Raw genomic sequence first — 13,344 nt, 5'->3', positions numbered from 1 at the left:
CCACCATGCCGTCGCTTTTCTATTACTATATTATCCGGTGGTGGCTGTAGTTGTCTGTTTATTCTGTAATTCTCAACTATTTCAGAATATATCTGTGCGTATTCATCCAGGTTCTGGTAATCGAGTGGTTCTACAGTTACATGAGTCGCCTGATGGCGCTATCAGCTGTTTTGACAGGATATTGTGCGCCTCTTGTCGCATAGAAGCCGCATTGAACGAATCAACGTTGAATGGCATTCTATCGTTCGTTTATCGGAAAGGAAAGGTGCAGTGCCATTTGCCGTATCCCGCTATCATCCTCAAGTTAGACAAGGGGAATTATGAAGAGCTTTTCAGGATGCTGGGTGTGGCCCAGTGTTAAAGCTCTGTTCGAGGGGATACAAAGAATGTAGGTTTGATTCCCGGTGGAGACAAGGCTTATTAATTTACTTTTAACTCTTCAACGCCTGTCACCCTCTGCTTACCGCGTCTGCCGACAGCTCCTGCTGACAACGATGAGAGCTTACGGGTTTTCGCCTTAAAAGAAGAACCACTCAAAAGGTTTGCAGTTGGACATTTTGCAGTTTTGTTGCGGAAGCAACACTATGCTAGTTGATGAGCCATTTCGCGGAGCCCCCAATGGGCCAAGCTGCGCATTGCGAGGAGCGAGTGACGTCACATGGAGCACAGCTGAAGAGCCGCATCCGACGCCTCTGCTGCGCGGTTGACTCAGTAGTAATAAGTAATAATATTAGTAGTAGTAGTGTAATATAGCAGTAGTAATATTATATAGTATAGTATAATAGTAGTATATTAGTAGTATTATAGTAGTAGTGGTGTATAGTAGCTTAGTAGTAGGATAGTAGTATAGTAGTAGTTGTAGTATAGCAGTATAGTAGTATTATAGTATAGTGTGGTACTTGTAGTAGTAGTAGTAGTAGCAGGAGGAGGAGGAGTGACGTCACACGGTGTACAGATGTTGCACCGGGGCCACCGGTGACTCCTCCTTGGCGCGGTGACTCAGAAGTGCCGCCGCCGCCGCAGATTTGATTGGCCATTGGCCACACCACAGAGAATTTTCGTTCAACATCGGCCATAATAAAGATCAGCTTTGACGGCAAGTCTGTTCACAGAAGCGAGGAGACAGCGATTTGAGGCGGCTTTAGCAAACCTTTAGTAGCCAATCAATTTCAGAAATGTGTTTTTGTGGAATAAATAAATATACAGGAAGGGAAAGGCGCCTTATATCTCTCACTTGTTTCCGTGGGCACCTGACCGCACGACAAGAGAAGGGAGGAATGTGGGAGGAAAAGCGGAGAGAGATAGAAGCCGTAGTGGAGGGCTACGAATTAATTTCGACCGCCAGGCGATATTTGTGCACTTATATCGCACAGCACACTGGCGCCTCTTCGTTTCGCCTCCATCGAAGCGCAGCCGCCGGTGGTTGGGTCCGAGCCCGGAAGCTCGGGTAGTAGGGCATCTTAACGACTGCGCCACCGCGGTGGATCCGTAACGTTATGCATTCATTTGTCACTGCATTATGATCAATATAATGAAGAAAAACGTTATGCAACTGTCTCTTTATCAGCAATGTGTACTTACTACTAATAGGTTTTCCATTTTCTTTCAGTCTTTACCCTATCATACCTGGCATAATTAATAAATTAAGGAACGACGTGATATTATCCGGCTACCAAATACCGGCCAACGTAAGTTCACATTTATTTTTATTTGCAATACTTTCCTGTAAAATGTTACTAAACCATCACCTCTACAGCCACAGTGGTTTAATCATTATGCAAGGGAAGCATTGTTGTTGTAGGACTATGAATTTATTTACAGGGAGACAGCTTATGTCTGCCTAAATCTAGTGGCGACGCTCTAAGTCCCCAGGGGGATGTCGAAATAGGAAGGTGGGGAGGGGAGAGGGTGGGCAAACGTCCGCAAGAGTCCGAAGCACAAAAGCACAGCTACAAAGATCACGGACATAGAGGGCTATCGAGGGTGTCCGCGGATCGCACGACACAAATGCAGTAACGTCCGGTAAGCCCAAGCCAAGTGCAGGGTCAGCTTTGAATGCGAGCACCGTTTTGCGCGACGAACGCCCCAGCTCCGGGAGGAGCTAGAATAGTTTGGAAGGTCCGAGAATGAACTCGGGTACGACACCCTGGTTGAGTGGCGTTAGGACTGCAGGGGACCGTAGTAGACTGTCGCTTCGTTGAAACCGGGCGGCAGCAGGAGGTGACTGTGGAGAAACCACTGCCTTGTCAGCGGCACGGCGGATGGCGCAGAGGAGACCGTCCGGGGACGACGCACCGAGGTCCGTGAGCAGGGAGCCAGCGAGAAGCGGTCTCTTCGGAGAATCCGGGAGGCAGCAGGAGGGACCGCTGAGGTACCTCTGAGTTGGCAAAGGGATGGCGGGTGTCGCTGGAGGAGCGACCGGAAAGGCGGCACTTCGAGGATCGTGAGCACAACGGTGACGTGGGCTGCTGGCGAAGCAGTGGGGAGGACCGCAGGAGGAGCGGCAGCAGACGCGGGTGCGTCAGGGCCCACTAACGGAAACTGGCAGAGGTCAGGAGGACTGAGCCCACGAAGGAGCTGCAGTGGGCCGCCGCAGTAGCCACGAGTCCGGTCCTACCCGGGGGCACGCCACAAACGTGGAGGCAAAGAGGGGTGTGCCGCAGAAAAAACCAGGCCTCCGGTACAACACTGGATCAACGCCTCGAAAGTGGTTGCGGCAAGGGCGTGCTGTGAGGGTCCGGAAATCATCTCATCCATTGGAGCACTGGGGCAAGACTCGCACGCTAAAGCGACAAGGGGCGTGAAGGACGTCGCAGGAGCGGCCACCGCAGTGACAGGAGTGCTGGCAGAAGCCAGCGAGCTGGGGCCAGGATGGCCCGGAGACCACCACAGGAGACTGGAGCGCGATAGGACCGTGCCTCTTAAGGGGGCGAGCAGGACGCGCAAACGCAGAAGGGAGGATGCAGGCCAACGAGTGCGGGGCGAGAGGGGGAGCGCACGTGCTCGCCGGAGTGAGTGAGTGAGTGAGTGAATGAGTCAGTGAACTTTAATAACTGCTCGGGGATCTTTTTCTTTGCCTCTTCAGCCGAGGGTGACGAGCGGTTGGCGCCCGCAGTCCAGGCCACACTTGCTTTCGCCAGTTTGCGAGCTCTTGTGACCAAGTAGAACTGTGCCTCTCGGTCAGAGCTGGCCAGCAAAGCCTCCCACTGTCTTTCATTTGGGTTTTCAATTTTTTGCATATAATGTGAGCTGCATTTCCATGTTATGTGGTACAGGGTAGGGGTCCTCCCGCACCACGGGCACTCGTCTCTGAATGTCGTGGGATGCATCATGTGTAATATGTGCAAATTAATGAAGGTGCCCGTCTGTAGCCGCCTCAGATCTATGGCCTCCTCGTTGCTGAGCTTTTTATGCTGCTCCGGATGTACTTTCCGCAAGCCTCTGTAGTGTTGTAATATTGTTGTGTAGTCAGGGTCAAGCAGAATCAGGTCCTCTGGCGCGAGACTGTTGGGCACACGGTAGGTTGCATGTGCTTGGGTTACCCTGTCTGCGTAAAAATGCCCGTGATCCCTGCATGCCCCGGATCCACACTAGTGTTCGAGTGTATTGTTTTGTTGGCTCGCTTGTGGAAGTAAGGATTTCGTGCGCTACCTGAGATAATTTACCCCGTTGAAAATTTCTGCACGCGGATTGAGAGTCCGACAGTATCGTCAGACTCTCTCCCGTTTCTCTTCCTTGCCTAATGGCCAGTGCGATAGCCACTTCCTCTGCCTCCGTGACCGCACAGTTTTGGATCAAGGCGCTAACTACTTCACGGCCTTTGCAGTCTGTGACCGTGGCTATCACCCTCTTTGCGTTGGTTTCGTATAGGGCTGCGTCGGTGCACCTTGACGTGTTGTAGGCCATTGTTTTATCATAATACTCTGCCCTTGCTTGCCTCCTTCCCGGGTGTAGGCGGGGGGTCCATGTTTCTTGATATGGGCCGAACTCGGTACCAATTTCTGACTTCCCGCGATACCTCTGTTGCCTTGTTAAAAGCCTGTAGGTGTGCGCTATATCCCAGCCTTTCCAACACCCGTCTTCCCGTCCTCGTTTGTAGAAATCTGTTTAGCTGTGACTTGATATGGGCTTCTGTTAATTCTTGTATTGTATAGTGTAGGCGCACAGCTGCTAGCTTGTGGTTTGGTGTGTTCTTGGGGAGCTTGTCTGCGGTCTTGATCGCCATTTTGATGATGGCGTCCGCTCTGTCTTCCTCTCCTTTTGTCATATTGAAGTAGGGTAGAGCGCGGCCTGCTGTGTCGCGCCGCCGTCAATGGGCAAGCGCGTCCTTGGGGAGTTTACAGTTGCGCCCGCTATTTCTGCTGAGGGCGCCACTGTTCGGGGACACGTCGCCACCGGGGTCGCCGGCTCTGAGCGCGCGGTTTGCTTCCTTTCTGGGCGCGTTCGCCTCGTGTCTGCGTGGTAAACGCAAACTTTTTTCTGTGCGCGTGTGCAAGCACGTTAACATTGAGACGGGATGAGTTTGTTTTTTAAGGCGAAAGCCGTTCTAGGCTCATGAAGCGAAAATCTGTGTGCAAAAGCTGTGCCTGTAATCTGTGCGTCGCATCTGTGCACTGGTGTGTCAATCGCAAAAGCGGACGTGCAAGGAGATAGATTAAGAATGAAAATGATTGTAGGTGATAGGTAATCAGATTAATAAAAATTATAAATAGACATTGATAGAGGTAATAACTAATAATGATTAATAATGACTACAATGATTTGTAATGACCAGTATATCAAACTACGACATGTAATGACCGGAATTGATTAGAAATGAGTAAAAGTGCTTAGCGGGGTGTGGTAATGACAATTATCGCTAGGCATGACTCATCATTACTGTTAATGACCACGAAATGACCAATAGGTGAAACGACATCTAATGACCACTGCTGATTCTAAATGAGTGACCTGCTTAGTTATGAGTGATAAGGGCTCCAATGACTACGCAGGCAGACTCATCATGACTGGGAAACGACCAATATATAAAACGACGACTTGAAATGATGAACTGTGGCAAACGATCAGAGGCAAACGATAGGAGAAGGGTAGGCTTTCGCCGTCCTCCGCTTAAGAGACATCTAAGAGGCCCTCTAATTTTATCTACTGAGCGGACTTCAGGCAAGGAGCAGCGAGGAATGCAAATGCACTCCCTTCCTCTAAAATGAAAGTGGCGCTGAGGTTAAAAAGTCCAGATGCTGAAGAATAATGCCCTATCAGCTCCCATTGAAGTTTGCTACAAGGGCTAGCAGATTGTACTTGTTGGTGATTAATTATAGGTTAACCGTGCAAACAACGTGACGGGAACACAGGAGAAGATAGCACAACCGCGCTAGTTGTGTCGTCCTCTTTTCCTGTGTTCCCGTAACATTGTTTAACCTATTTAGTTACCATGGAGCTGGCCACTGAACTACGATTTTTAACGATGTGTTGTGAAGCAGATGAACACGATGAGGTAGCACCAGATGTTCTTCTCGCAGGTTATGTTGCGAGGATATATCTGAAAAAACTATGAAGGGTTTTTTATATAAACATGCAATTTGTTCTAAATTTTGCCACGCTAGTCTGAGTGACCTTGCAAGTAGAGGAGCCTGTGCATACAACATTTGTTTATACTCTTGAGACTGTTTGAGTCGATGCGATAAACTGAAAAGCCACGTTCCACAGAAAATCCGGCACCCGCTCTGTCGGCGGAAAGTCGGAAAAAAAACCTCTGTTAATAGGCACGTTCGTTGGTGATATGGCCAGATATCTTTGGCGCAATAAGAACACATGGCATGTTCAATGTGGGAGGAGCTTCCAAACCAGAGAGAGTCAATAACATGTAAGGGTCAAATGGGAATTATTGAAAGCGGGACCCTTAGATCCCAAGTCAGGCACACTATACTCCTATAGGGCACGTTCGTACGGCTTCGGTAAAGAGGGGCTTCATATAGCTATGTGTAAGGTGCTAGTTCATATAATGCTGTGGCTGAAGGCTGCATCCTAATGATATGCGACAGAGGCACCAATTACGGGGTACGGTGAATAAGCAGGTAGCAAAGTGCGGGCACTCTAACGAGGCTCCTCAAGGAGGTTTAAGAACCCTACGTTCTGTTTATCACTACTAGGTTGTTGCTTAATTTATGCGATATTTGGTAATGGTTTTGAGGTGACATGTCACTCGTGGAATAGCCTGTTGCAATAAATATGAGTCAACTGGACCAGTCACAGGTTAATGAAAACCAAGGACAATGGAGGCTTGATGTACCCCGCAAAGGAAGTAATCAAGCTTAGTCAGCTTACGAGCACCTTCATTAACAGGATGATGAAGTCTGAAATGGTCCGGCGAAGTAGCAAGCTGTGTAAACTTTTGACGTCATCATTGTTTTGTCACTGTACACAGTACCTGCAGCTTATCTATAAAAACAATGATCGTGCCCATGCTAAGGCGCTATGCAAGATATCGTTAAGTTGCTGCCCCCACTGATAGCCAGCTGGACTGGAAATGTCAACTCAACTGTGGAGCGATGTTTATGGCTACGGCATAAACCTCTCTCAAGAAAGGTTTTCCGTCTGTGACTGGTAAATTTTTTTCATTTTAAATAAGCGTACTCGGCTGCTCGCTGAATCTCGGCTGCAGTTGCGCTGACACGTGAACGTTCTTGTGATCACAGCTAAGAGTTTCAAAACAGGAACACTCGATGTGTGTTCTTCAATTGAAAATTATGAACCTGCAAAATTGTATGGGTTTGCGGGCAGCCAATAAAAATAGTACTAAAAACATTCGGTGCATATACGTAGCACATTGAGACAGACCGGCTCTATCAAGCGCGCTTACTTTGCCCGGTCATGCAAAATGCTGGATGCCATGACGGATAGCGTTCTGGCACACAGAGTTTAAGGTCTCCAACTGAGTCGAAGATCCTAGGTTATCATTTAGATTTAACCTAGTAAACATCTTCGTATTTCTACTGTAACATTTGTCAGAATGAGATAGAAAGGTAGGTTACATGTCGCATTTTCACGGAGGTTGCTCACAGAAGCACAATTTTTTATTGGATAGCGCTAGCCGCTTAGAACAGGTTGACATCAAATTGTGTATAAAAGCTGTATACAGGAATGAGTAAATGTTATTAAAATGACACACGGAATTCGCGATATAGCTAATTAAGTGGTTATGCATTAGGCTACCGTGCCAGCTAAACAGCTTCGAATTGTTCACAGCCGGGTCACATTTTCATGCGACAAACAACTGGATCCGAATACAACATTACGATAACGTGAGCTCGCCAGTCGAGTGGCCTTGAACCACCGTCTCTAAATTTTGCGGGGTACACTCCAGTATACATCCTTGCCGAGCAAGCGACTAGTGCTGACATGGTCACACTAGACATGACAGTATATACTAATTCGCGTTGCCAAATAGTGTGAAGCGGAGCTCTTATATCCTTAAAATAAAAGGCTTCTACCACGCCGACGCCTCCCTCAAAGCGCAGCCAGGCGCAGCTATCCGCGCGCGGCTGGATGGGATGGATGGACGGAATATAGGAGCGTCCCCTTTGAAACGGGGTGGTAGCAGCAGCTACCATGCTCATTTTTCTCCCTATATCTTAATTACTGGTTTAGAATGGTTAACTAAACCATCATTCTATTTATTAAATTTTGTTCTACATTACTAACATTATGTCACTTCTCTGCTTTTAAGCCACCAATCTTCCAGTCGTTTTTTCCTAATTTCCACCGCCGGTTTATTCACCCGGCCATTGTTATTTCTAAACCCCAGAGCTTCAGGAACAGTGATTGCGCCTGCACCAACATCCGGATGGATACCATTACATTCGAGTATAATATGGGCAATTGTTTCACTGGAGTTTCCACATACAGCACATGCGTCATCTCCATTGTTAAATTTCTTTTTGTAGCTGCGTGTTCTAAGGCACCCTGATCTAGCTTCAAAATTAGGGCGCTGCCTCTTGAGTTATCAAAGAAATCTTCCTTCCTGATCTGCATTTTCCACTTTCGGTATAATTTCACACTCTGTTTCTTTTCCATCGAATTTATCCAATTTTTACCTTCTGTCTTTTTCACCTGTTGCTTAATGCTCTTTATTTCTCCGTCCTTGTTACTAGCATACTTACTAGTTAGTTTCCTAGTTCTTTTCCTCCATTGTGAGTCAACGCTTTTTAGGTACAGGTATTTAAATACTTTAGCTGCCCATCTGTTACTGTCCAATTTCCTCAGGCGTTCCTCATATAATATTTTACTCTGAGCTTCCCGTACTTTGAAAGATGCCCAGCCCATATCTCCCTGTACCGCCTCATTTGTAGTTTTGCCGTGGGCACCTAGTGCTAATCGTCCAACGGATCTCTGATTTGTTTCTAACGTCGACTGTACCTCTGATTTTAGGCACAAAACCGCATTTCCGAAAGTAAGTCCGGGCACCATAATTCCTTTCCAAATACCCCTCAAAACCTCATACCTATTGTATCCCCACAATGCCTTATGCTTCATTATCCCGGCATCCCTTTTCCCTTTGGCCTTAAGTGATTGCTCATGCTTTCCAATGTATGCCAATCCTTCGTTTACCCATACCCCCAGATATTTATATTCTGCTACTCTAGGTATTTCAAGGCCTTGTATTTTAAGACCCTGATCAATTGAGCCGTTGAAAATCATCACACCCGACTTAACTGCGCTGAAACTGAAGCCTATAGCGTCCCCTTCGTCTCCGCAATACTTAACTAGAGTTTGCAATTCTTCCAGACTCTCAGCTAGCAGCAAAATATCGTCTGCATACATCAGACCGGGCAGGCGCTGCTCTACCGCCTTTCCACCTAATCTATATTACAGGTTAAAACCTAGGTTACTGTCTTATATCCTCCGTTCCAGGTTTATCATATAAAGCATGAACAGCACCGGTGATAGAGGACAGCCTTGTCTTAATCCTTTGCATACTTTCACATCCTCCGTACTTCTTATCCCTTCTCACGTAATTTCTACTTTGTTATCCCGTTATATTTCCTGTAGGAACTCTATTATCTCATAACCGATACCTTCTTCTTTTAATATGTTCCACAGGAGTTCCCTGCTTACGTTGTCGTACGCCCCGTTTATGTCCAGGAAGGCCAAATACAAAGGTCTATTTTCCACTCTAGATATTTCGATGCATTGGGTAAGCACGAACAGGCAATCATCTAAGCGCCTACCATTTCTAAAGCCGTTCTGAAGTTCTACGAATATCTTGTTACTTTCAACCCATGCTTGCACCTTTAATCTCACCGCCTGCATGGCTAACCTGTACATAACAGATGTTATGGTAATCGGCCTGTAGGATTGTATGTGCATCCTGCCTCCTGTCCCTTTATAAATCAAATTCATTTTACTCTGCCGCCAGCTGTCCGGAATTTGCTTATTCGTTATGACTGTTTCCAGAACTTTTAACAACGTTTCCTTACTTTTTGGACCGAGTTCATTAATCAGCTTGATCGGAATTCCATCTATTCCTGTAGATGTGTTTTTAGGAATATTTTTTTCTGCCTTTTTCCAGTTTAGATTGGTCAGTTCTAGGCTGCTTTGTATTCTGCTACCTTGTGTTGCTTCCTGATTTGCGGAGATTACCCTATCGTCGCTCTTAAATGACTCGGCTATAACTGATGTAATGTAGTTCACTGCGTTATCTCCCTTTAAACAATTTCCCTCGTTATCTTGAATCCGATCCTGCTTTCTTTGATTCTTCTTCCCTAGCCAGCTTATATGGTTCCAGAATTTTCTTGCTCCGCCTCTAGAGGCATCGTGTATATCAGCCATCCAGCGATCGGTGGACTGTCTTATTTTACTTTGGACGAGGGCCTGCACTTAAAGTTTCTTTTGTCGATATGATTCCCATTTTTGGTCCATTTCCTCCTGAGATACCTGTGCTTTCTTTGCCATTCGGTGTTCCCTTGAAGCTGGCCGTCGTTGTTCAATAGCTTCCCTGATTTCCTTATTCCACCAGCTCCGTGGCTTCCTCTTTCCATTCCAGCGGTTTGCTACTTTAACCTCCTGAATTTTCCTCCTTATGAGTAGTTCTACCTGTTCATAATCCCAGTCTTCCATGGGGCTTTTCTCTATTGCTTCCTCTATGTCTGCTGCTATCTGCGCTATTTGATCATCGTTTAATTTTGCGACCCCGAACGGTGGCGCCGCGGCGGGGGCGACTGGAAGTAGGCGCCTCCCGCCGGTTTCGAGCGACGTAGCAGGCCGGACCTAGTGCGCTTCCATTGAGCGGCCGTGGTAGAGCATACTCTACTCTGCTAATAACGATGCTCGCCGGAGCGAGCACCGCCCACACCCGCTCTCGCCGAGCGCTGAGAGGCGAAGACTATTTCTTCCCTTCGACTTCTATTTGTTTTGTTTTCCCTTGCTGTCAGCATAAGATACGGGGTTGCATATCTTACCCTACAGAGAATATAAGCTCATAAGTCAGTACTAATCTAAGTAGGCTGTTTCCTTTGAGTCCCCTGCTTTTGAGAGATGCCCTTCTGTCGAGACCCGTTACCTTACAGCATAGGTTTGTAGGTTGCCTAGTAGAAACCCGTTTCTGCCGTCGACCTGGATGATGAGTTATTGGATGCTAACTGATTAACCTGGGGCACGTTTTGACAATCAGCTGTTATTTCTAAGCTTGGCTTTCGTTTTGGTTCGTGTAGAATAGTAGCTCCGATTTTTGCGGTGAATGCTTGAGGTCTATATTTTCGGCGTACTCTGTGACCGTACTAGCCGCGTGCTCGAGCTCCTCCTGTATTTCTGCGTCCAAGCCTGAGCTCAGCCATATGTTGATATCGTCTTCGTAGAGGCTAAACTTGATACTTGTTATTATTTTGAGCAGGGGCGAGAGGTTAATAATATCTATGTTCCAAAGCAATAGGGAGAGCACCGAACCTTGTGGGGAATCAGCTGAACTACTGAGCCTACGCCAGCGACAAAGGCAACAAATCCAGAGTAGCCGTTTTCGTCAAAAGGAGCGTCGTGACCACCCAAAATAAAACTACTCCAAAGAGACTGAAGCGGCACTAGTAGAAATGAACACGGGTGGCACTAACTTGCCAGCATTATTATTCTCACCTCATAGGGCGCACCGAAGCAAAAGAAAATATGATTCAGGTCTCTCTTCAAGAATGCTATCAAAATAGCCGGCAGAGACCCCTAATAATTACAGGCGACTTCAATGCCGCGCACCAAGAATAAGGGTACAGCTAACAAGACCAGAAAGGCAGGCAGCTGTGGTACCCTAGTGAACATCCAACATGGCGCCAAACGGGTTTTAACCAGTCCTGTATTGTCCTAAATAAATTTCATACCGACGTGCCCAGCCCTGCATGAAGCTTAAAGGTTATTACCGGACAGGTCATGCCGGGTATGAATATCGATGTGGGGGGTCCGCTCCGTAATTGAGGTAATACACGGCAGAGCATTTTTAGTATATATCTCGAATAGGACATCCCATTCCTGTATTGAGCTAAGACCGGACAGACCATTTACAGTATGCATCTCGAACAGGACATACCAGTCTGGAATAGATATGAAACCAGGCGGACCAGTCCTGTATAGGGGTCATATACAGGACAGATCGTGTCCGATTTAACTCAAACTGAACAAAGCCGCCATGAACAGAACTTTTACTAGACAGTATTTCCGCTTCACAACAAAATTCAGGCGGATAGTGAAGCTCAACCAGAACGACCATATCGGAACATGCCTGCGTGTTAAATAAGCATGAAAACATATATTTTGTAGGTTATGAAAGCATATTGCCGCAGTATTATCTTACTGGCGCCGCCTTTTGGCGAGCTTGAGAGACTGGCATACGCTCGTCTCCTTCGGTCTCGGTGCTCGCCCGAAAGTCGGTTCCGTGCCTCATCTTGCCGGTGCTTTTGCTTAGTTGTGAGTAAATCTGCTTAACCAGTTCCACTGGCTTCTGCGACATTTTTGGTGGAGGTGATAGGTGCATTTCATGTACGAAGAGCCTCTGGCTGCCCCCTACGCCCATCTACACACCGTGGACACGACACCTGTGCACAAGGCGAGCCGTCGCTTGAGAGGCCTTGCTCCCGAGTGTGGTCCTCTTGCTTCAGCACCGCGAACCACAATGACTACAGTGGCAATCCAGATCATTCAGCTTCCCGTGAGTGCCCAGCCGCTGATCTGCCATACCCCACGTATGCCCACGCCGTTCCATGGCCACAAGTTTGAAGACGTTGAGGACTGGTTGACCAGCTACGACAGGGTCACTGCGTTTAATGCATTGGACAAGGAGCGGAAATTCCAGAATGTTTATTTCTCACAAGAGGATGCCGACAAGATGTGCATTGAAAACCATGAGGCTACCATTACCACCTGGCAGGATTTCCGGCAGCAGCTGCTCGGAACATTTGGCAAAGAAGCAAGTAAAGAGATAGCCGAACTCGCTCTACAGTCCCGAGCACAGCGGCCCAATGAAAGCATCGCCATGCTTGTAGAAGAAATGACTCGCCTTTTCAACCGGGCGGATCCGTCTATGATGGAGGTAAAGAAGGTGCGCCACCTTATGCAAGGCGTCAAGGAGCAGCTGTTCGTTGGTCTTGCACGTGACCTTCCATGTACTGTGGCTGATTTTACGAAAGAAGCAACAAGCATCGAGCGTGCTTTGAATCAGCGATTTGTACAATTTGATTGCTCTGCGAACATCGCTGCCGGAGACTTCCGCTTGTCAATGGCCGGAAATGACAGTGAAGCCTTCGCGAATTTATCCGAACCATCGTGCGCGAAGGCTGCAAAAGCTGCCCTCTCTCGGGCAACATCCACGTGTTGGTGGCATCTCGGATATTATGCGCGAGGAGCTCCGCCAATCAGTGCCATTAGTACCATCACACCAGCCGCCTGCGTCACACATCATGACGTACAGCGACGTGTTGCGTACCCCTGCGCCTGAACCATCGGCACCCTTCAACCCTGCTCCTCCCGCTCGTCCTCCCCCCCCCCCCCCAACATCCAGTTTCGACTGGTGTGCCTGAAGCTCTACCACCCGTTCGTAAATCACATGCGTGGCCCACGCTGCACAACCTGCCTTTGTGCTTTCACAGCGGCGAAGCCAGTCACGTTCTGCGCCACTGCCCGTACCGTCGGATGGGCTTGCGCGGAGTTTCCCCTGATGCCCCTCGGCCCCGCTATGACGAATGACCTCGGGACATCAACCAATACCTCAGCGAGAACGTCCCACTTGCGTCCCTCCAGCGACGTCTGTCCAGGTCAGCATCGCCGAGACAGTTTTCCTCCAGCCGCCGTTTTTCCTTCAGGCATCAAACG

General features: G+C 47.9%; 1 protein-coding gene across 1 annotated transcript in view; it reads left to right on the top strand.

Annotated features, from left to right (window-relative positions):
* Positions 1 to 13,344, top strand: part of LOC146193520 (putative cytochrome P450 301a1, mitochondrial) — a 122,880-nt gene that overhangs the window by 56,290 nt on the left and 53,246 nt on the right. Inside the window, exon 8 of the mRNA XM_084600571.1 lies at positions 1,610 to 1,688. Within this exon, the coding sequence (XP_084456697.1) occupies positions 1,610 to 1,688 (79 nt within the window). The remainder of the gene's footprint in view (positions 1 to 1,609; positions 1,689 to 13,344) is intronic.

Source organism: Amblyomma maculatum, chromosome 4 (genome assembly GCF_055883805.1).
Source record: "Amblyomma maculatum isolate TAMU_Amacu chromosome 4, ASM5588380v1, whole genome shotgun sequence".
NCBI lineage: Eukaryota > Metazoa > Arthropoda > Arachnida > Ixodida > Ixodidae > Amblyomma > Amblyomma maculatum.
This window is presented reverse-complemented; position numbering and strand designations above follow the sequence as displayed.